This window comes from Garra rufa, chromosome 14 (assembly GCF_049309525.1).
Source record: "Garra rufa chromosome 14, GarRuf1.0, whole genome shotgun sequence".
NCBI lineage: Eukaryota > Metazoa > Chordata > Actinopteri > Cypriniformes > Cyprinidae > Garra > Garra rufa.
Genome location: NC_133374.1, coordinates 31,453,413 through 31,476,975, shown reverse-complemented (window position 1 = coordinate 31,476,975; position 23,563 = coordinate 31,453,413). Strand labels below are relative to the sequence as shown.

The window sequence follows — 23,563 nt, the reverse complement described above, 5'->3', positions numbered from 1 at the left end:
CTTGGTCAGGTGATGTCCACCTGCGTGGTCCAGGAACGGCACCTATGGCTGACCCTGGCTCAGATGGCAGAGGCCGACAAAGCGCGTCTCCCAGGGCGGCCTATTCGGCGACACCGTGGAGGATTTCGCCCAGCAGTTCTCCACGGTCCAGAAGCAGACGGAGGCCATAAAACATATCTTGCCCCGCCGCGAAGTAAGAACAACCCTTCCGCCGCCGGGGCCCCCGCCTCCGCCTGCTCGTCGCCGAGGGCGTCCCCCCATGGCTCCTCAACCAACGCCAGCTCCGTCCCCTGCTGAGATCCACGAAGCGAGACTCGCAGCCCGACGTCGAGCATTCCCGTGGGAGAGGGGCGCCGCCCGCTTCTCAGGGTCCTGCGAAGAACACCCGCAGGCGAGCTACGAAGCGTCCCTGAGACGGGCACCCCGGAGGTGAAGAAATCTGCTCTTTGGGGGCGAGGACATCTGCGAGATCTGTTGTGCGAACAGAGGGACCTGGTGGTCCAGCACCTCAGCCGTCTGGGCCTTCAGGTCAACCGAGAGAAGAGCAAACTCTCCCCAGTGCAGAGGATCTCTTTTCTCGGTGTGGAGCTGGACTCGGTCGAAATGAAAGCCCGCCTCACCAACGAGCGCGCGCTGTCGGTGCTGAAGTGTCTGGGAAAAATCAGACACAAGACAGCGGTTCCTCTCAAAACATTTCAGAGGCTCCTGGGGCATATGGCAGCTGCATCCGCGGTTACGGCGCTGGGCTTGCTTCATATGAGACCGCTTCAGCGCTGGTTACACGATCGAGTCCCGAGATGGGCATGGCACCATGGCACACTCCGGATTGGCGTTTCCCCGCAGTGTTGCCGCCTATTCAGCCCGTGGTCTGACCCTGCTTTCCTATGGGCAGGAGTGCCCCTGGGACAGGTCTCCAGGCATACCGTGATCTACACGGATGCCTCCACCACGGGTTGGGGTGCTGTATGCAACGGGCTAGCAGCATCGGGCTCCTGGACAGGACCTCGACTGCAGTGGCACATCAATTGCCTCGAGTTGTTGGCAGTGTTTCTGGCTCTTCGCCGCTTCCGATCGGCGTTGCGTCAGAAACACGTGCTTGTTCGTACCGACAGCACTGCGACCGTAGCCTACATCAACCGCCAGGGTGGTCTTCGCTCCCGTCGCATGTCTCAACTCGCCCGCCATCTGCTCCTTTGGAGTCAAACGCGGCTGAAATCGCTACGTGCCATTCACATTCCAGGGGAACTCAACCGTGCAGCCGATCAGCTCTCACGGCAATCCACCCACCCTGGAGAATGGCGACTCCACCCCGAGACAGTCCAGCTGATTTGGAGCCATTTCGGGGAGGCCCAGATAGACCTGTTTGCCTCCCCCGAATCCTCCCACTGCCAGCTGTTCTACTCCCTCTCCGAGGCCCCCCTCGGCAGGGATGCACTGGCACACAGCTGGCCTCCGGGGCCCAAGTACGCCTTTCCCCCAGTGAGCCTCCTTGCACAGACCCTGTGCAAGATCAGGGAGGACGAGGAGCAGGTACTGCTGGTTGCGCCACACTGGCCCACCCGGACCTGGTTCCCAGAACTTATTTCCCTCGCGGCAGCCCCTCCCTGGAAAATCCCCTTGAGGAAGGACCTTCTTTCTCAGGGGATGGGCACAATTTGGGGGATGGGCCTCAGACCTCGCTGGCCTCCCACAGGCCGTGATTAACACGATCACTCAGTCCAGGGCCCCCTCTACGAGGCAGGCCTATGCACTGAGGTGGGGTCTGTTCGTCGACTGGTGTTCCTCTCGGGCAGAGGACCCCCAGAGATGCACGATTGTGCTTTCCTTCCTGCAAGAGAAGTTGGAGCGCAGGCTGTCCCCTTCGACTCTCAAAGTGTACGTCGCAGCCATTGCGGCGCATCACGATGCAGTGGATGGAACATCCCTAGGTAAGCACCCACTGGTCGTGAGGTTCCTCAGAGGTGCCAGGAGGCTCAATCCTCCCAGACCACACCTCATACTCTCTTGGGACCTCTCCGTCGCCCTCCGTGGCCTACGGGACGCCCCATTTGAGCCTCTCGCCTCAGTCGAGCTAAAATATCTGTCACTTAAGACAGCGCTCCTGACGGCGTTGGCCTCCATCAAGAGGGTAGTGGACCTACAAGCCTTCTCTGTCGGCGAAACGTGCCTAGAGTTCGGGCCCGGCGATTCTCACGTTATCCTGAGACCCCGGCCCGGTTATGTGCCCAAGGTTCCCACCACGCCTTTCCGCGATCAGGTGGTGAACTGCTGCGCTTCTGTGCCCGGTTCGCGATCTACGTACATACGTGGACCGCACTCTGCCCTTTAGACGCAGCCAGCAGCTCTTTGTCTGTTTTGGAGGTCAGCAGAAAGGGAATGCTGTCTCTAAACAGAGGTTGGCCCACTGGGTGGTCGAGGTGGTCTTATTTATATCAGGGAGAGCCATGATATGCCCCTTAGAGCCATGCCCCTTAGGACTTCGAGCCCACTCCACAAGGAGTGTTGCCTTGTCCTACGCGTTGGCTCATGGCGCCTCTCTAACAGACATCTGCAGAGCTGCGGGTTGGGCGACACCTAATACCTTCGCCAGGTTTTACAACCTCTGCGTAGAGGCCGTGTCCTCCCGTGTTTTAACATAGTCAGGTGAACGGGAGACCGGCTGGTGCCGGCTTGCTGCGCCATTCCTTCGAGATCCGTGCGCTATTCCCCAGCTGTTCCCTTCATAGCGAACCTGGGTCCTCCATGCCCCGCAGTCAGCCTAGTGCGGAGTAGGTACTGACTGTGCTCCTGCCGGGTCTCCTTCGCCCCGCAGGTTGTGGCAACATATCTCAGTATTCCCTCGGTCAGCCAGAAGGCCGTGGTTTCCCTCGTGTATCCCTAGACCTCTATGGATATATCGGATTCTCTCTTTCCACATGCAAAATATCTCATGTGCTCCGCCCCCCCGACCCCTGCTTCAGTACAACTGGCACCCCTGTGGGCCCCCTTGTTGGGCCCCAGGGCGTTGGGAAGGTTACGTTCGTACCCGCCTGCGGACACGTCCGCCTGTCTGCACGTGGCGTAGGGCGTAACGCGGCGTCAGGTTCGTGGCCTGTTCCATGGGTTTAAGTTCCCAATGTAACGTCGAAGTGATTCGACTGAAGGGGAACGTCTAGGTTACGTAGGTAACCCTCGTTCCCTGAAGGAGGGAACGGAGACGTTACATTCCCCTGCCACGACCTGACGTCGCGCTGACACCGACTCGATACGGCTCTTCAGCAAAAACCTGACTGAGTGGTGCGCGCCGCCATCTTATAAATCCGTACGGGGGCGTGGCCGTCACGCACGTTCCACTCGCCAATTTTCATTGGCCTTTTGAATAAGGCTCAGAGATGATTGGTCTCTCAAGCAAGATCCCAATGTAACGTCTCCGTTCCCTCCTTCAGGGAACGAGGGTTACCTATGTAACCTAGACGTTATTTTTTTATTTGTATTTGTTTCTAAGAAAACAAGCAGTACGTAAATGAATAGAGTATAAGTCTAAAAGGGATTTTTTTTAGAGAGTAGAATTAGAATAGAGATTGCTAGTGTTAGAGGGTCAACTAAAGATGGAAGAGATGTGTTTTTAGCTGATTTTTGAAGATTTTTGAAGAAGGTTTGGCTAAATGAGACTTGACATAACACTTGCATGTTATTGCTCTTTTGTTGATTTTGATTGCTTCCATTGTCCTCTTTTGTAAGTTGCTTTGAATAAAAGCATCTGCTAAATAAATAAATGTAAATGTACTGCAAAAGCTTGATATTATTGGAAGATAAAACCATTATATATTTAAAAAGTTGTTGTTTTTTAATTTATAAATAAATGAATTTATAATTTTCTTAATACAGTAGAACTGTATTATTGTGAAATATTATTACAAATAAAATTTTTGACCATGCGCACCACAAAACCAGTCTTAAGTAGCACAGGTATATTTGTAGCAATAGCCAAAAATGCATTGTGTGGGTCAAAATTATAGATGTTTCTTGCCATTAAGTAATGTACATTTCCTACCATACATACAATATATCAAAAACATGCATTGCTAAGAACTTTATTTGGACAACTTTAAAGGCCATTTTTTCTCAATATATTGATTTTTTTGCACCCTCAGATTCCAGATTTTCAAAAAGCTGTATTTTGGCCAAGTATTGTCCTAACAAACCATACATCAATGGAAAGCTTATTTATTCAGCTTTCAGATGATTTAAAAATAAAAAATAAAAAATGACCCTTATGACTGGTTTTGTGGTCCAGAGTCACATATCTCATTTCTCTTTAAATACATCTTAAATTTGATCATAAATAATAATAAATATCAGGAAAATAACACTCAACACAACATCACCCTTCACAAAATCCAGTTTAAAAATGCATCTTCTTTCTTTCTTCCTTTCTTTAATTATTTTTTGTAATCATACAAAACACTGTGTACATGAAAGCATTCAAGTATGTTGAAATGTGTTTTAAGTCGTTGAAATTGTATTTAGTCGGTGTTTAGCTGAAGGCTGTGTCATAAGCTGAATGTATGGTTCAGTAAACCTGTTAAACTGCAAGGTATTTATATTTTGAATGTGACACCATTTCAATTCAACCAGAAGAATCAAACCTTTAAGGCGTTTACACTGATTTAACAGATTTTTCACCTTTCATTTTCTGTATTAATTATTCAAACTGAGCTCTGCTTATGTACTGCATCCTCTTCAAAATATGCATCATGACCCGGATTGCGTCTCATATCCATTTCTTTTGTCTCCACAGGTAAGCCTGTTTCCTGTTTATAGAGGGCTTCATGTTGAGAGTAAGGTCTGTGTCGCTGTTGGGGAGGATTCATCCTTGTTGTGTTGTCTGACTAATGGAGGCAGAAGGTAAAGTCATTTTAGTGACTAATGCAGAGCAGCGCTCCTGCGAGGTTTCCCAGTTTGGAAGTACATCTACTTTATGTTTAATGCAAGGGATACACATATTTTATGGATACTCTATTAACATTTTCGTTTTGGCATTTGTGTCACAATGTGGTTTCTTTTTATATTTTCTCCATGGATAAATGAAAAAGGAAAATGTCACTCCGTCTCTTAAAACCGTCCTCATCCCAGTTTCTCAAGAGTACCCTTGTGAAAAAGAAGTGCACTTAAAGGATAACTATTGCCAAAAGGCAACCTGGGCTGTTTTTTTTTTTTTTTTTTTTTTTCCTATAAATGAGACAAACTTTTATCTAAAAGCATAATTACGACAAACGTGCTGTTTTTGAGATTGACCGTGATTTCGTTTTGTGGTCAATGGCCGATGAATGGGAAAACTAGGGGCATAAATTTGAGCGCATCAAAATCGATATTTTTACAACACATTGTTTGTGTACACAGAGTTTACTAAAAAGAAAGGTTCTGAACAACTCACTTTCACTGTTTGAGTTTCCGCTCACGGCCGTCTTGCCAGTCAAGAGGTGTCGATCTCCGAATGCGAGGATGGATAGCTCCTAAAGCATATTTCCATATAAATGCACGGCTAATTCGTTGATTTGTCGCAAGTGAAAAACAATATTAACCTTCTAGTTGTAAAAAGAGCCTCATATAAGCCTAATATTTCATCATATGGAGTCCATTCATTCGCATTCGGAGATCGGCACCCCTTGACTGGCAAGACGGCCGCGAGCGGAAACTCAAACAGTGAAAGTGAGTTGTTCAAAAACTTTCTTTTAAGTAAACTCTGTGTACACAAACAATGTTCTCAATGCTCGAGTTCATGTGTAGAGACCCAGGCGATACTTCGAGCAAAGTTTCATGGTGTGTCGAGCCTTCTTAGTGTTGTAAAAATATCGATTTTGATGCGCTCAAGGTTATGCCCTTAGTACTCCCATTCACCGGCCATTGACTACAAAACGAAATCACGGTCAATCTCAAAAACGACTCATTTGTCGTAATTATGCTTTTAGATATATGTTTGTCTCGTTTACAGTAAAAAAAAAAAAAACAGCCCAGGTTGCATTTTGGCAATAGTTATCCTTTAAAGCCATAGTTAATGTACTCACATTCAAGCCATCCAAGAACATAAGTTTGTTTTTTCATAGGAACAGATTTGGAGAAATGTATCATTTGCTCACCAATGGATCCTCTGCAGTGAATGGGTGCCGTCAGAATGAAAGTCCAAACAGCTAATAAAAACACAATAATCCACAAGTAATCCTCACAACTCCAGTACATCAATTAACATCTTGTGAAATAAAAAGTTACATGATTATATAAAAAAAAAAAACTTAACTTGAGAAAGTCCTCAAAATAATATTGCTGCTTTCTCCAGTTAAAAAGTTGTCTAATCTGAATCAGGGGAGACATTTTATGAATTATTTATTTATATTTTGGCCGGAAGTGATGGTTTAAAGTCAAAAATGTCTTAATGATGAAATTGTTTTCACCTCATGAGATGTTAATCGATGGACTGGAGTTGTGTGGATTATCAGGATATTGTTATCAGCTGTTTGGACTCTCATTCTGGTGGCACCCATTCACTGCAGAGGATCCATTGGTGAGCAAGTGATGAATAAACAAACTCCTTCAGGGAACGAGGGTTACAATACGTAACCGAGACGTTCCCTATCAGTCGGTCTCTTCGACGTCTCGTCGAGACCGACGAATTGGGATCCCTAACAAAGCGCCGTGGCTGCTGCCCCTTCCAGTGTCCTGAGCGGGCCTCCTGGGTCCCGTTACTGGCCTGGCCAGGGGCTCGCATCAAGGAGAGCCAGTCACTGTATAACATAGCACCACCCATTTCAGTGAAGCTGGAGCACTGGGAATATGCGGAGCTCGCATCCTTCCGATAGGAGGTTCGGAGCAATACACATATAACTCAATTCAGGATATATGGAAGATTGGAGGTGATTGAACCCTCATATACTGGTAGAAGATCTACCGGGGAAACACACAGCCTCTAGGGCGCAATGTGGGTATTCGTAAGAGATGCAGTTAAGTCTCAACGTAGAGCCTAGCCCTCTACCGGTTCTTAAGGATTCATCGAGTGAGGGCCTGACGCCTGACGTTCCGCTACGTCGGCTGTCAAGCTCAGCGGAGGAACTCGACAGAGCTACTCTCAGGTTACTCTGGAGCAGTATAGCAAGCCGACCCGAGGCCTCTCTATGCCTCTACCCATTTGAGGTGAGAACACAGGAGGAGACTGCGTCTACACAAAGGCTATAGAACCTCGTGAATGTGTTAGGGGTCGCCCAGCCCGCCGCTCTACAAATTTCATTTAGCGAGGCGCCACGAGCCAACGCCCAGGAGGATGCAACACTCCTAGTTGAGTGTGCTCTGAAAGAAACTTCAGCTCTACTGACTGCAAAGGCTCAAAGGGAGTCTGCTGCAGTGCTGTGAGCACTAGCGACAGGTCCCAAGAGGGCACAGAGGGGGGCCTAGTAGGATTTAACCTTCTGGCACCCCTAAGAAACCTGGTGACCAGGTCGTGCTTCCCTACCGACCTTCCTTCTATGAGGTCGTGGTTAGCAGAGATAGCAGCCACATAGACTTTAAGGGTTGATGGGGAACGCTCCAACTATGCGCAGGGACCCCGTCCGGGCGTCTCGTTGACGGTCCGGAGCGGGGTCAGAGCGTCTGTGTGTTGTGTGTGTGAGACGCTTACCTGCGCATGAGCCGATGGTGCGTGAGTAGTCCGTCTCGCAGCACTCTCGAACCGCCCATCATCGCTCGCTGGTGAGGGGGGAGGACGGGTGAGGCGCAGGGATGACCCGCGCGCTCCCCGCAGTCCCCTGTGGGGACCCAGAGATAGAGAAATTTGCTCTTTTGTCGAGAATTTGGGTAATTTGGGGAAAAAACAAACAAAAACAAAAGATTATCTACCCGGCCCTCCTCCAGGGGAGGGAGTGGTGCGGTCACCATCTCCCGAAGAGCAGCATCCTCCATCTCTTGCTCTTGCGCTTCCCACTGGTCTTTGTGGGGGCCTGGACGGGCTGGGCGGCTGCTCGGCGACCGGCTCCATGGCGCCGTTGTGAAGGCTGCTGCGATGGCTGCTGTGGAGCGGAAGCTGAGGGCCGCCCTCGGCGACGAGCAGGCTGAGGTGCCGTCGGCAGCCGGGTGGAGGCAGCAGCTGCACGCCGGGGCAGGATGTGACTGATGGCCTCAGTCTGCTTCTTGGCGGAAGAGAACTGCTGGGCGAAGCTCTCCACTGCGTCGCAGAAGAGGCCGGTCTGGGACACCGGGGTGTTGAGGAACCTGGTTTTATCACAGTCCCTCATATCTGCCAGACACAGCCAGAGATGGCATTCCTGGACCACCATGGTGGACATGGCACGACCCAGAGACCGCGCGGTCACCTTCGTCGCACGTAGCGCGAGGTCCGTGGCGATGCGAAGTTCACGGAGAACTTCTGGGTCGTGACCACCCTCGTACAGGTCCTTCAGTGCCTGAGCCTGATGTACCTGTAGCAACGCCATAGCGTGTAAGGCGGAACCAGCGGCGCCGCAGGCCACATAGGCACTGCCGATCAGGGCCGACGAGTGCCTACAGGCCCGGGAAGGGAGCAACGGATTGTTGCCCCGCCAAGTGGAAGCGGCGCCCGGACACAGTTGCATCGCGACCGCACGCTCCACCGGCGGGACCGCCGTATAGCCCCGCGCTGGCCCGCCATCGAGGGTGGTGAGGGAGGAAGTCCCACTCGAGCGGTTTCGGGCAGTGAAAGGTGCCGTCCACGTTCGGGTGAGCTCTTCATGCACCTCCGGGAAGAAGGGCACCGGGGTGGGGCGCTGAGAACCAGCGCGAGCCACCCCGAGATACCAATCATCCAACCGGGAGGGATCGGGACGTGATGGAGGATTCCATTCAAGCCCTACCCTCTCGGCGGCCCGGGCAAGCATAGCCATCATCTCCGGGTCGGTATCCGGCACCGCTGACCGCCCAGCGGACGACAGTGTGCCGTCATCCTCCCCAGGGAAGTCTGGCTCTCCCTCCGATGCCGCGACCGACATCTGTTCGTCGGGGGGAGCCCAAAGGTAACGGGCGGTACCCCTAAAGAAGGTCCAACCCGCTCCCCTGAAAGCTCCGGTGGTGACGGAGCGTTGGTGGAAGGAGGAACCCCCGCCGATGGAAGTGGCGGGGAATTCCTCACCGTCACCGTCACACCGAACAGCCCCCTGCTTCCAGAAGTAGCACCCCCCCCCCCCCCTCGGCTTTTGCCTGGAGGAACGCTCGATCTGGGCAGAGGGACTGGAACCCCGCCCCTTTGCAGGAAGCGGAGTCTGGTCCGCAACTCCGTGATGGTCATTTTCCCACAAAGGGGGCATGACTCATCCACGAACGCTGCCTCAGCGTGTTGAGTGCCCAGACACGTGAGGCAGTGTGCGTGGCCATCACCCGGCGCCAGGAAACGGCCGCATCCAGAAACACACGGGGAAAAAGGCATGATGTAAGTGCCTCGTCTTTATAAAGACGTTCACCCGCTGAGTCTCTTTGAAATTCAATCTCTTAGGAATTTGCTCTTTTAGTACTGAAGCGCACAGGGGAAATGGCCGCAGCAACACAGAAGGTGGGTGGTGCAAACCAGCTGTGTGCTTCCACTCGACACAGAAGACCACCACCGCTGAAGCGCCGTGCCACCAACACAAAAAGAAAAAGAGACGTTGGTTTTCTTTGAAGAAAAAACAGCTTCGATGACTCGTCTTAGTGTAGACTGGTCCAGCTCCGAAGCGAAAGCTTGTCTAATGCATGCACCTGCTGCGCATTATATGCTCACGCTGTGATCAGCTGCAGCTGGCTGCAATCATGCATGCCAATATTCATTGGCTCGTTTGTATACACACGAAGTAGATTGGTCTCTCTAGGCGAGATCCCAATTCGTCGGTCTCGACGAGACGTCGAAGAGACCGACTGATAGGGAACCTCTGCAGTGAATGGGTGCCGTCAGAATGAGAGTCCAAACAGCTGATAAAAGCATCACAATAATTCACAAGTAATGCTCAAAACTCCAGTTCATCAATTAACATCTTGTGAAATGAAAAGTTACATGTTTGTGTTGCATGATGTTTTTATCAGCTGTTTGGATTGTCATTCTGATGGCACCCATTCACTGCAGAGGATCCATTGGTGAGCAACTGATGAATAAACAAACTCATCTACATTTTGGATGGTCTGAGGAAGTACATTTTTACCACATTTTTGCAATATTTGGTGAACTATTCCCTTAAATGTGTTCAATTGTGTGCACTTGTAGCTTACTTAAAATCTTAGAAGTATATATTTTTAAAGTATAGTATTTCAGCAATATGTAAAGCTAAAGTTTACTTCTTTTTTACAAGGGTGTAGTCATTGGTTCAGTGCTTTTGTTATTCCAGAAGTTCCAGTTGTAGTGTCTAATGTCTAATGAGTGTGCGTGAGGAAAAGTAAGGCGACAAATCTTTTCTCTGGTCAAAAGCCGTATAATGAAGTAGGCCGTGTTTCCCAGAGGACTCATAATTTTGGCGTGTCCACTCGCCAGACTGCGATGTGCTCCGGTATCCTCCACAGAGCAGAACATAAGTTACTTTGCCCCATTCTCATTGGCAGGATTAATCTGACATTATGCAAGCTGTTAGAGCATTTTATTATTATTATTTTTAATTTATTTATTTTGCGGTGAACAAAAACTGGCATCACAACTTGGGAAGAGGAGCTTTTTGTGATAATGGCCAAGATGAAGAATTTGCATGATCCTGAAGACCATGTTAGGGTTTATTTACTATTCCAGTAGAGACTGGCTTACAATATTCTGCAACAAAGTTAAAGCCTTTCTGTACAAAACACTGACAAAATTAGAGAAATATGTTTTTGGTGGTCAGAATTTCCCTAGAAACAGATGTAATATTAATATTTTAGAAATGGAGCTGCTTATGGTTATGCTCGAGGAGTTTGTTGGCAAACTTTAACACCCGAGTCTGGCAATTTGTGATACTTGCAAAGGCATTATTAGGGCGCAATGCCCAAAACATTGAAAACAAATCCAGCAAGTATTTTTTTAATAGCCTACTAAATTCTAAATAAAACTTATAAATACCCAGCAAGCCATTGTGTCAAAACGGTCTATAACTGGATCAATAACAAATTAAAGTGTTTATTATAAAGAAAAGAAAACGTCTTTTGATAACCTGGTTTAAAACACATTAGAAATGTAATATTTGTATTCATGTTGGTTTATATTATTTAGAAAAAATGTACACCATTTTAAAGAAAACCAATAGATCCTCTGCAGTGAATGGGTGCCAACAGAATGAGTCCAAACAGCTGATAAAACATCACAACAATCCACAAGTAATCCACACCACTCCAGTCCATCAGTTAACGTCTTGTGAATTGAAAAGCTGTGTGTTTGTAAGAAACAAATTAACAAAACTATCATTAAGATCTTTTTAATTTTAAACCGTTGATTCTTGCTAAAATTTGAGTCCAAAATGCATATGATTCTCCTTTAAAAAAAGTTGCCTTGTTTGAATGTGAGTGATATGCACAGATCAACTAACTATTACAAACAAAATCAATCCATAACAGTTCTGAACAAATATGTGGGTGGTTTTTGCTGTCAGAGGACAACAGGGAATGCAGGAATCTATATTATTGATTATGGGCTTGTATTTTGACGAGAAGCTGAGATTTAAAGTTAAAATGTCTTAATGATGGATTTGTTTTTACAAACACAGCTTTTCTGTCAGTGTATGTTGCATTTATTTGATTTTGAATTAATAATAAAAGGAGAAATTAAGAAAACTACATTGGCTGAGAGAGCTTGCAACTTAAGAAAACACATGCAAATAGAAAAAACACTAGCAAAAAAAAAAAAAAAAAAATCATCAGTTTGACCATACATGTGCTACAAATACTCACGCTGCAAATGCAACATAATCATATACAAAAACGTGCTGCAAACACTCACAAAACAACCAAATACAGAAAGACTGTGAAAATACTCACTACACAACCAAATACAGAACCGTACTGCAAAAAAAAAAACAGAAACTTTGAAAACACGCTGCAAATACTTACAATGCAACCAAGTACAGAAACTCACTGGAAATACTCACAACACAACCAAACATAGAGATGTGATTTGAATACTCACAACATAACCGAATATAGAAATGTGCTGCAAATAGTCACAACCATATACAGAAACACACTGCAAAAGCAGAAACATGCTGCAAATACTCACAACAGAATTAAATATAGAAACACGCTGCAAATACTCACAATGCTACTAAGTACAGAAACTCACTAGAAATACTCACAACACAACTAAATACAAAAATGCGCTGCAAATGCAGAAACATGCTGCAAATTCTCACAACACAACCAAATATAGAAATGCGTTTAAAATACTCACAACATAACCAAATACAGAAATGTGCTGCAAATACGCACAATGGAATCAAATACAGAAACACACTGCAAATACTCACAATGCAACCAAGTATAGAAACTCGCTGGAAATACTCACAACACAACCAAACATAGGAATGTGCTTTGAATACTCACAGCATAACCAAATACAGAAATGTGCTGCAAATAGTCACAACCATATACAGAAACACACTGCAAAAGCAGAAACATGCTGCAAATACTCACAACACAAATAAACACAAAAATGAGCTGCAAAAACAGAATCATGCTGCAAATACTCACAACAGAATCAAATACAGAAACACGCTGCAAACACTCACAACATAACTAAATGCAGAAATGATGCAAATACACACAACAGAATCAAATATAGAAACACGCTGCAAATACTCACAATGTGGCTGGATCGCTGGATCAGATGTGGACAGGCTGGATCGCGTCCTTCGCCAGTAGGATCGCGACCTCCGCAGTCAGGACAGAGGCACGCATGCCCGAATGAACAAAAGTGTAAAGGGTACCTCTGAACCTGGGCGGACGCCTGGTGAGCTGAAACGCAAAGCCGGGCCGTACCGTCCGTATCAACCACCGTAGTGGTATCAAGGGAACGTTGACCGACGTGACCATGGTGGGGCAGCCTAGGGGGAGACATGGAAGGAGACTGAACCCAGAAGGATGTACATCCTGGAGAAGAGTCTAACTGCACTAAGCAGCGCTTACCTTCTTCCCTGGTTCCCGCGCTGGCGACAGAGGGCTCCGAGTCCGGTTCCGAGGAGTGTAAGTACTGCTCAGGAAGGAAACTCGGGGCCGAGGCCCCAGAGGTGAGAAAACTAGCTCTTTTTGTGAAAATGTGGGTACCGTCGACCGATGGGCCGACGGCAGCATTGAAGTACACAGTGGCTCCCGGCCCTCCACCGGGAGCGGGAACGTTGATGTCATAGTTCCCTGAAGAGCAGTCTCTATCACCTCTGGGTTGCCCGTGTCAGGGACATTTCGCAGCTTTCTTGCGGGTGTTTCGGGCCGGTCCCTGTGCCGCGGGCGGCACCGCTTTCCCGCGGCTAGCTCTGCGCTTGCGGGCCCTCTCCGCCAACCTGGCATTTTGGGCTTCTGCGGGGGTCAGAGCTGTTGATGTTGCAGCCGCAGGGGGGCGCCCTCGGCGACGGGCAGGCAGAGGCTGAGCCACCGGCGGCGGGATGGGTGCTTTGCGGCGGGGCAGGATGTGTTTGATCGCCTCCGTCTGCTTCTGTACTGCCGAGAATTGCTGGGCAAAGTCCTCGACAGTGTCGCCGAATAGGCCACTCTGGGAGATGGGAGCGTCGAGAAAGCGTGCTTTGTTGGCGTCTGCCATCTGGGCCAGAGTGAGCCATAGATGTCGCTCCTGGACCACAGCCGTGGACATCACCTGACCAAGGGACCGTGCCGTGCCGTGACCTTCGTCGCCCGAAGGACGAAGTCGGTGGCAGCGCAGAGTTCCTGCATAACTCCCTGGTCAGAACCACCCTCGTGCAGCTGTTTTAATGCTTGGGCTTGGTAGACCTGTAAGGTCGCCATAGCATGCAAGGCCGAGGCAGCCTGGCCAGCGGCGTGCAAGGGCGGACGAGCGCTCACACGCCCTGGACGGGAGATGCGGCCGATCCGCCAGGTGGCGGCACTGCCACAGCGCGCTCGACCTGAGGGATCGACACATATCCCCTGGCTGCCCCGCCATCGAGGGTGGTGAGGGGAGAGGAGCCGGGCAGCGGGCAAGATGAAAATGGTGCCCGCCACGTTTTAACCCCAGGAACCAGTCGTCCAGCCTGGAGGGATCGGCCGGAGGTTCAGTAGGGACCTCAAGGCCGATCCCCCTGGCGGCTCGGAGGAGCATAGCCGAGAGCTCTGCGTCAACCTCCGATGGAGCAGCGACCACGGAGGGGCATCTCTTCCTCCTCATCGATCCATGAACGCTGCCTCAGCATGATCGCGGCCCAGACATGTGAGGCAGTGTTCATGTCCGTTCAGAGAGGTGAGGAAACTGCCGCACCCAGAAACGCACGGCCGGAAAGCCATTCTTAAAAGAACGTCTTACACAGCCGTGAGAAATTGCTCTTTTAGTCCCGGTCTGCCCAGGGAGGAAACCGCGGCACCACTGTGCACTCAATGGGGCTTGCTCGCTGGAGAGCAGGAGGCTTTGTTGAGGCAGTGAAAACGGCCGCCCGCAGGAGCCTGCCGGCAGCTGCTGGGAAATCACTCTTTTAGATGTTGCTCTTTTTCGATCGGCAGCACACCAACGGGGAAGAGCAGCAGCAACGTTGTCTTTTAGAAAGTCAGGCTCGAGCATGTAGAGGCTCTGAAAGTGAAAATCTGAATGAGTGGTGCGCGCCACCATCTTATATACCCATATGTACGGGGGAGTGGCTTGGCACGCAAATACCACTCGCCAATGTTCATTGGCCTTTTGAATAAGGCTCAGAGATGATTGGTCTCTCAGGTGATTCCCAATGTAACGTCGAAGTGATTCGACTGAAGGGGAACAAATACATGCTGCAAATATTTACAACACAACCAAATATAGAAACATGCTGCAAAAAAATACTCACAACACAACTAAATATAAAAAATGCGCTGCAAAAACAGAAATGTGCTGTAAATAATCACAGCACAACTAAATTGAGAAACACGCTGCTAAAACAGAAATACACAACAATGCAATATGTTTCTGTATTTGTGTTCTGAGTATTAGCAGTGAATGTCGGTATTTGATCACGTTGTGAGTATTTGCAGCACATGTATTGTCAAACTGATGATGTTTTCTTAATTTGCTTATTTTTTTCTATTTGCATGTTTCTTTTTTTGTGTGTTTTAATAAATCACAGATTCACAGGTCATCAACCCAGTTACTTTTTCATTTTTAGTTTCAGCTCCAGTAACTTTTAAAGGTTTGTTAAAAAAAATAAAAATAAAAAAATCAAAGAAAGAAAAAAATGACTGATGTAATGTTTCAGCATTTATTATAAAGAAAATCCTAGCAAGGCCTATCTATGCCTAAAGGCCCTTTTTGAGTTAGCTCTTTCATGACAGCTGAAGAAACTTCTAATTTAGCTTGATAATTCTTGAAATTCACTTTGAAGACTTCAGGAAATGACTAAACTTTACAGCTAAAATTTCAACTTGATTGAGTCATATGTTATTCTTTTCTTTACCTGTGCCACACAAAAAAAAAACAACTAGCCCTTGTTTGTTTTGTAGCGCTAGTGTGACAGGACGCGTTAGACCGAAAGGACCCAGAGGAAACCTTCCACGTGGTTCATTGTAAATTAATAAACAAAGAAGAAGAAAACGGTAATGAATTTACCAGGTCTGCTGGCACGGTTCCCCTGCACAGGAAATGTTGTTAGGCATGTCAACAAATCAGCTCTTGTAGACGGCACCGCTCATCATTAGAATAATTCAGTGTAATTAGTCAGTCTTTTTAATCACCTCAATAGACACAGCGTCCCAATACTTCCTCTGAAAGATAAATGGCTGTTTACCCAGCCGAGAAGAAACGGTGTACTCGCTGCTGCACTGCAAACTTTAAATGGCATGCTTGATTGTGTTTCTGACAGAGCATTGCGCTGAAAGATTTTCAACAAGAGCTCAGGACAGTTTGCAGACAGTGCAAGTGCCGTGTTTGCATTTATAGGGGGTCAAACCGAGTAAATAGTCTGTCTTTCAGCCCTCACCATGACTGAATGCTCCTGTAAGTTTGCAGTCTTACAGCCACGGATGAATATTTACAGATTCATTATTGAATTAGCAAGGTAATTACAGTTGAGTGGGTTGTTTTTAAGCGTCTTAAGCCTTGTGAACTTTCTTGGCACGAAATGTATCGGGACGAGTGGGGTCCTGACTGTGCATTTCATGTTTATTTATTCAGAATGAAAAAAAAAAGTTGTTTCTAATCTCTATGGCTGGATACATCTTATACAAACATTTGAATGGCACGTGTTGAATTATTAATGTCTACCTCATGTATGATTTATGATGGATTTCCCACTCGATGTGCTTCACAGCTCTGTTTTTTACATTTTAGCTTTAAGCGCACGGGCAGCAACTCATCGAGTGTGTTCATCTCATCTTATGTGGTAATGAAATCTCAAATATCATGTTTTCACATGAAATAAATATGCTCTCTTAGGGCTTTCTGATCAGGAGGTATGTTTATATGGAAGCTGTTCTTTGGCAGCTGCTTTTGAGAAAGCAAAACCTAGTGCGCTGCCTACAGAGAACATTTTATTTGCTCTTTTAATCTCAGATCTTTTCAAAATGAAGATCACAGATCTGCACATTTCTGAGAAATTCCTTTTATTAAAGGTTAATAAGAAAAAAGGTAGAATATTTAAATATAAAAGTTTAAAAATATATTTTTCAGGATAAAGTAAAAATGTCAAGTTATCTGATTTTCTAAGATATTTATTGACCTTGACAGATGACTTCTCTATGATTTAATTTCCTGTCTTCTGGTTTTTCTGCATGTTGGTTGCACCACATGACTTTGAAAATATAACACAGCATGTGCGCTTTATAGTGAATGTGATCCTGAAATGTATTGCAATAAGCTAAATGAAAAAGTAATAAAAGATGGAGAACAAAGTGGAAAGCAGTTAGAAGCTTTGATTCCAGAAGTGTTTTTCTCATTCGTTTTTCTTATAGAGGGCTTTCTTTAAAAAAAAAAGTCTTTGTTAAAGAGTTGTAAGCCATGAACCAAATTAACCAGCTACAAGGTAAATTCCAGCATTATACACTTTTATTTAAAAAAAAACGGACAAAAAGTGAGTTTACACTATTTCCAAGAACCACAATCCCATGAACAAAAATGACAGATACTTATTTAAGCATGCTGATTGTGTATATAAAAATAACATGTTGTACATTTATTGTTAAATATGAATATAAATACACAAATATTTCAGTAGTTTGAGAGCGTAGGGAGACATCATTCTCAGTGCTTTATGTGTTAGTTTTCCCAAAAAAATTCCACTGTTAAATATTATAGCAATTACTGGGGTTCAAGCGTTTAAAGACATTTAAGCACAACAAGAAAAAGGCATTGTGTATTATTTAACAAGCCTATAACCAGCTATTTAAATTATTAAATATTATTAATAAAGAGCATTTTGGCAATTCAAGGTCATTTCATATATATTTATATTACCATTTATGGCTGTTATAGCGCCACCTATTGTCTGATCTTTATAAAACTGTGCATGCTTATTTAGAATAATCTGTCGCATGTGCACAACTAGTTTCAAGATGTTCTGAGTTTTAGTTTAGGATTTATAGGCTGTTGGGTATATTTGGACATGCCCCTTTTCTAAACAACCTTATTATAAGTTTTTTTTTTTTTTTTTTTTTTTGATAATAATTGATGTAGAGAGTCCAGAGAATTGTGCTGCAGTATTTGTATCAAAGTAGATAGCAAAATATTTTTTTTACTCAATCAAGAATATGAAATTAACAAATTGATTGACGGGAGTGCTTCTTGAGGCAAATTTGCTCAGTGTGAGGAGTTATATCAAATTATATGAATATCGTGTGGATGTGTGAAACACCACGCAATTACAGAGGAGTAAAACTCATTAGCGCCATCAGATCAGCCTCCGTTAACCTTGTCTAATAGGTGCTTAAAAAAACGTATCGCCTGATCGGTCAGTCGGACTAACCAATGCTATCTCACGACCAATTCGTTAATATTTTACGAGGTGGCTAATTTGTACGAATTTGTACGACCTCACTCATAAGATTTTGACAATTTGTCTAAACCCCAGTGAAGGGTAGGTTTAGGGGCAGGGTTAGGGGTAGGTAATTCGTACAAATTCATACAAATTGGGGAACCTGATTCAGCAAAAAGAGTGAGGTCGTACAAATTTAGCCACCTCGTAAAATATTTACAAATTTCCATGAGATCGGGTTGGACTAAAGGGTGCGGAGTTATGGCCGTTTTAATGTTTTTTGCATGTTATAGTACCACCAAGTGGTCAAACTCCACTTTTTTTTCACTGTGACCTCAGATTTAACTCTTACGTATGTTTTGCGAGTTCGGCTAAACTGTCTCTTTCCATTCAAGAGTTATAGGCGCTTTAGTAAAAGTGGCTCCGCCCTTTGCAAACATTTTGGCGTCCTGTCATGACAGTGAGTCGAAAGTTCAACTTTTTTTGGAAATTATTGATATTCACTCTCCAAAGAATCTTTCTGCACTGGTTTGGTTCCGATCAGGTGATGGCGTCGACCAACAATGCATTTTTCCTCAGATATGTATCTTGTATATAGATTTAACATCGTCCACTGCTAAATATACAGTAGTCTCAGCCTCAGACGTCACGCCCACGGAACGTTGGCTAAACGTCTGATGCATATGGTACACTTAACTGGAAACACTTCAGGAATGTCGAAGTCATCATCTGATTAGTTGAATTTGATCGGATTTCCGGGAGATGCGAGTGTCGCGTTTATTTTCGGTCCGCCGGGAAACAAACTGATTTACTCGGCGTTTTGCAAAAATGTGCTTATACAGACGCCATTGTTGTTATACACATTTGCAACGTTCGCGAACAAATTACTGACTTACTGCTTGTTCTCCTTCTTCTTATTTAACTTTCAATGCTGGTTATTTCAATGACTGACTTGTTGTATGTCAGTCTGTTGTTGTGGGGGCATTTCCATGCACCGAAACGTGACGCTGAACGAAACAAACTGTGATTGAAATGTTGTTTGAAATGTCGGTCAAATGGAACTTATGGGCGGGCCTTGGCCAATGAAAGCTGCCATGAATTCCAGACCTTCAGCCATCAGTCTGGCTACGCGAGACTAAATATACAGCATTAACTTAAGATAAATAAAGTTTGGTTCTACGCGAGAAACACAGACTATCTATAATACTTATAAGAAAACATCTTAAAATATAAATAGATGTAAAATTAGCATCATGCCACATTTGAAAATGTATATAATTATTACTGTATTTGCTTAAAACGCACTTTAAACCATTATCATGTGTCTGTTTGCTTTCATATTTCATGTGTAGAACAGTAGAAAAATGTTTCATTTTTTTTTTTTATACGGACGATCTAGAGAGTGAACGGGCTCTGACTCATAACACTCGCGCGCATGGAAGAAAACGGACAGTGTTCTCCTTCAGATCACATAATTCAGTGGAGAATTAATAGAAATTATATTAGGAACGTGAGAATAACCTCTGTTCTCAAATGCAATGATAACAAGAGCGCATCCTCTTCTCCCTCGTAATACTCTTCTTCTGTTTTCGTTTACACTGGTTTTCGAAACAGTGCCACCACTTTCGTCCTTTTGTGCAACAGCAGCTGCTCTGAGCACAAGATGTAATGCTCAAATCTTATTGGACTGCCGTGTTTTTGCTTGTTTTTTTCGCAAATGTTTTCGGCCTATTTGGAAACATCCATAGGAATCTGTTGTTTTATTCCAATGCGTCATAGCGTGCGATGTTCGTTTCACTTTTTCGCACACAGTGTGGAAAGGCCTTTATGGTTTGGTCGGCCCAATCAGTTTAATGTGGAGAATGCTGTGTTTTCTGAGGTCCAAGGTCAATGCAGCTGTATACCAGGACGTTTTAGAGCACTTCATGCTTCCTGCTGCTGACCAACTTTATGGAGATGCAGATTTAATTTCCCAACAGGACTTGGCACTCGCACACAGTGCCAAAGCTACCAGTACCTGGTTTAAGGACTATGGTATCCCTGTTCTTAATTGGCCAGCAAACTCGCCTGGCCTTAACCCCATAGAAAATCTATGGGGTATTGTGAAGAGGAAGATGCGATATGCCAGACCCAGCAATGCAGAAGAGCTAAAGGCCACTATCAGAGCAGCCTGGGCTCTCATAACACCTGAGCAGTGCCACAGACTGATCGACTCCATGCCACACCACATTGCTGCAGTAATTCAGGCAAAAGGAGCCCCAACTAAGTATTGAGTGCTGTACATGCTCATACTTTTCAGTTGGCCAAGATTTCTAAAAATTGTTTCTTTGTATTGGTCTTACGTAATATTTTTCTGAGATACTGAAAATTTTCTGAGATACTGAATTTGGGGTTCTCATTAGTTGTCAGTTATAATCATCAAAATTAAAAGAAATAAACACTTGAAATATATCAGTCTGTGTGGAATGAATGTATGCATTATACAAGTTTCACTTCTTGAATGGAATTAGTGAAATAAATCAACTTTTTGAAGATATTCTAATTATATGACCAGCACCTGTATGTGGAAATAATGCAGACTGACAGCTTTAACATCAGCACATTCCATTGATTAACAACCTTGTAGCTTTGTTTTTAACAGATTATAAATTATCGTTCAACATCAGTTCCGCTATAGAGAAATATCAAGAATGTATGTGTGCTATGCATCATTGTTTACTGGAGTATTAGCTTAGCAACCAGCTAATGTCAAACTCTATAGAAATCAATTGTCCGTTCTCTCCTGTGATATTTCTGTCTATATATAGAACGTTCCAAATGATTCACGTATGAGGGTTAGAATGCAGTCTGTGTATGCGGTTCGCCGTGAGGCAGCTGACTATGTTTTGGAACGGAGCTCATCTCTCAAGATGCTTCCACAAGGTTGAGCAGGCTATGAAAACGCCAGGTTGTTATGTGATAGAGCACTGGTGTGCAGCAGCGCTGAGCGGGGAGGTGAATTGTGGAGAAAAAGTCCTTTAATTCTCAGACTAACCGTCCTTGTGTATGTTAAGGCAAGAAGCGGCAGGTCTTGCCTGGAGGAATTTCTGCCTTTAAGTAGCCTGACCTGAGGAGTCAGATAAACACAGACCTCCATCCTTCTCTCATTCTATCATAACTGAAGTTACAGCCTTGCAAAATGTCAGAGTTAAGTGCTTTTGTCTCGCTGTGACCTGTCACCGCCGCTCTACGTGGCTAGACAGATGCTAACGTTTTTTATATTGTATCTCTTTATAGCACAGGCCGTTACTGAAGACCATAGCTGGAATTTAAAACATAATTTGTAATGAAAAGGATTTTGTCAGGGGGGAAAAATGCAGAAATTAAGCACATTCGACAGTGGTCTCTGATGTTTGGACCCAACTGTATTCGTGTTATCGCTCCTCTTAAAGATTTCACTGTTCACTAGGCATTACTGCAGGCCCTTTCTGTAGCGGTAAGAGTTTGTTTTGGGCCGGATAGGAAGGTTTTCAGCAGGCTGATGCTTTACAAAGATCATTTCAGACGTGGTTTGGGGAAGCCACAAAGCTTAATCTCTCCCGACAGCCAACTCCAGACAATCAATCTCCTAGGAGAGAGAGTCGACGTACTGTCCATCTTCCCTGCTGTCTGATAGAGGGCTGAAGGTGAGACATTTTTGGACTCCCCGGCATCTCTCGCTCTCCATTTTCATCTCTTTCTCTCTCTCTCTCTTTGCTCTGCTGCTCCCCACAGCACTCTGGGTTTATAACTGTTATGCTCCCTGTTAAGTTAATAATAGCTTGTAATCGTAGTAGTTACTATACTATTGTCACAAATTATAGCTGGTTGATGAGTGGAGATGAACAGGTTGGAACCGGAGTGAATTAATACTGCTATTTATTAAAGAAAATAACAAAGAACATGGAGCTGAACCAAACAGAAGTAACATATACATCGACGGACCAAGGGAGTGAGCAGACACAGACTCTTTAAACTCTACAAATGGGGCGTGGCTATAAACGAAATAACAGGATGACGAGGGGGAAATACAAATACGGGCATGACTAAACCAATACAGACAAAACCAGAAGGGGGAGACAAGGACTAAACCATATGAATAGGAAACATGGGGGGGGAAACACTAGGAAAACGGAACAGAAACAGACTCAAATCCTGACAACTATAGAGCAAATCTTACTAATAATGTCCAGGTTACATTAACCCCAAAATTGTATGATAACAATCATATAATAACCAGTGTAATAATCAAGGGGTCATTGGATGCAAAACTCACTTTTACATGTTGTTTGAACATTAATGTGTGTTGGCAGTTTGTGTACACAACCACCCTACAATGAGAAAAATCCACCCAGTGGTATTTTTTTTTAATCTTTAAAAGTAATATCCCCTTTTTAAAATCAGGTCATTCTCAGCTTCTTGTCATAATGACAGACAAGAAGCCCCCACAATAGTTGATGAGCGCCTTACCTTAGACCCGATCGCCATTGTGTGACTCAGGTGCAGAGGAAGACTCTAATTGAGCGATTGAGGTGTTTTGTTGTTGGATGTAATAATGAACATAGCAGTAGTCATTTACTCCCAACATCTGAGCCACTAAAGATGCAGAGGATAACGTTACTTTCATTTTTTAAAAGGAAAGCACCGATCCCGATCTACATATGTGTCTATGTTCGTGCGAATTGTTCCTAATGTAGCTTCACCCACGGCAGAAGTGAGTATAAGGGTTTTTTATGCATCTTTGCAAACAGCCTTTCTTAAGAATGTGCTTGTTGGCAAGTTTTGCCGCTAAACGCGGCTAAATGTGGTTAAAGTAAACATTACGGCTCACACTCCCACATCAGAGAGGGGCGGGGCGAGCAGAGCTTATTTGCATTTAAAGGGACCCTGCAATAAAATGAGTTGATTTTTTTCAGAGCTGATTTTGACAAGGTAAAAGGGTGTGTTTTTTTTTATACACTACTATTGAGAATTTTTAACCAAAGTATATTATAGACTTTTCATTAAGACCCTAAGGAATCATATGAACTTGTGGAAAATAGACATCCAATGACCCCTTTAAGATCAAATCCTCACTATTAATTAACTATGAGCTATGAATCAATAAACTCCTACTAGTTGGTAAGGTAGTTAAGTTTAGGTATGGGGAAGAATTAATCTAAAATACGGTCATGCAGAATAAGGCATTAATACGTACTGATAAAGAGCTTAAAAATGTGTTGCCAAAAAATATTAAGCAAAAATGACACCAGAATGAATGAATGAATAAATAATGCCAATTTTTGTTTTCTTTGTGTCTGTTTACATAAAGCCTTCACTAAAATGTACATTTTAGTACATAATTAACTTTGTTTGGTTTTATATATTATGCACTTCTTTTGAATATTATTCCATTATGATTTTTTTTTTTTTTTTAAATGTTTGATGAACAAATGTAAATATTCCATTTTCTATCAAAATTACTTTTTTTA

At 44.8% G+C, this 23,563-nt stretch overlaps 1 protein-coding gene across 1 annotated transcript in view; it reads left to right on the top strand.

The window, feature by feature from the left end:
- Nucleotides 1-259: 259 nt before the first annotated feature.
- The window catches only part of cadm2b (cell adhesion molecule 2b), a 134,797-nt gene continuing 111,493 nt past the window's right edge, over nt 260-23,563 (top strand). The window contains exon 1 of the mRNA XM_073817367.1: nt 260-429. Coding sequence (XP_073673468.1) covers nt 260-429 — 170 coding nt within the window. The remainder of the gene's footprint in view (nt 430-23,563) is intronic.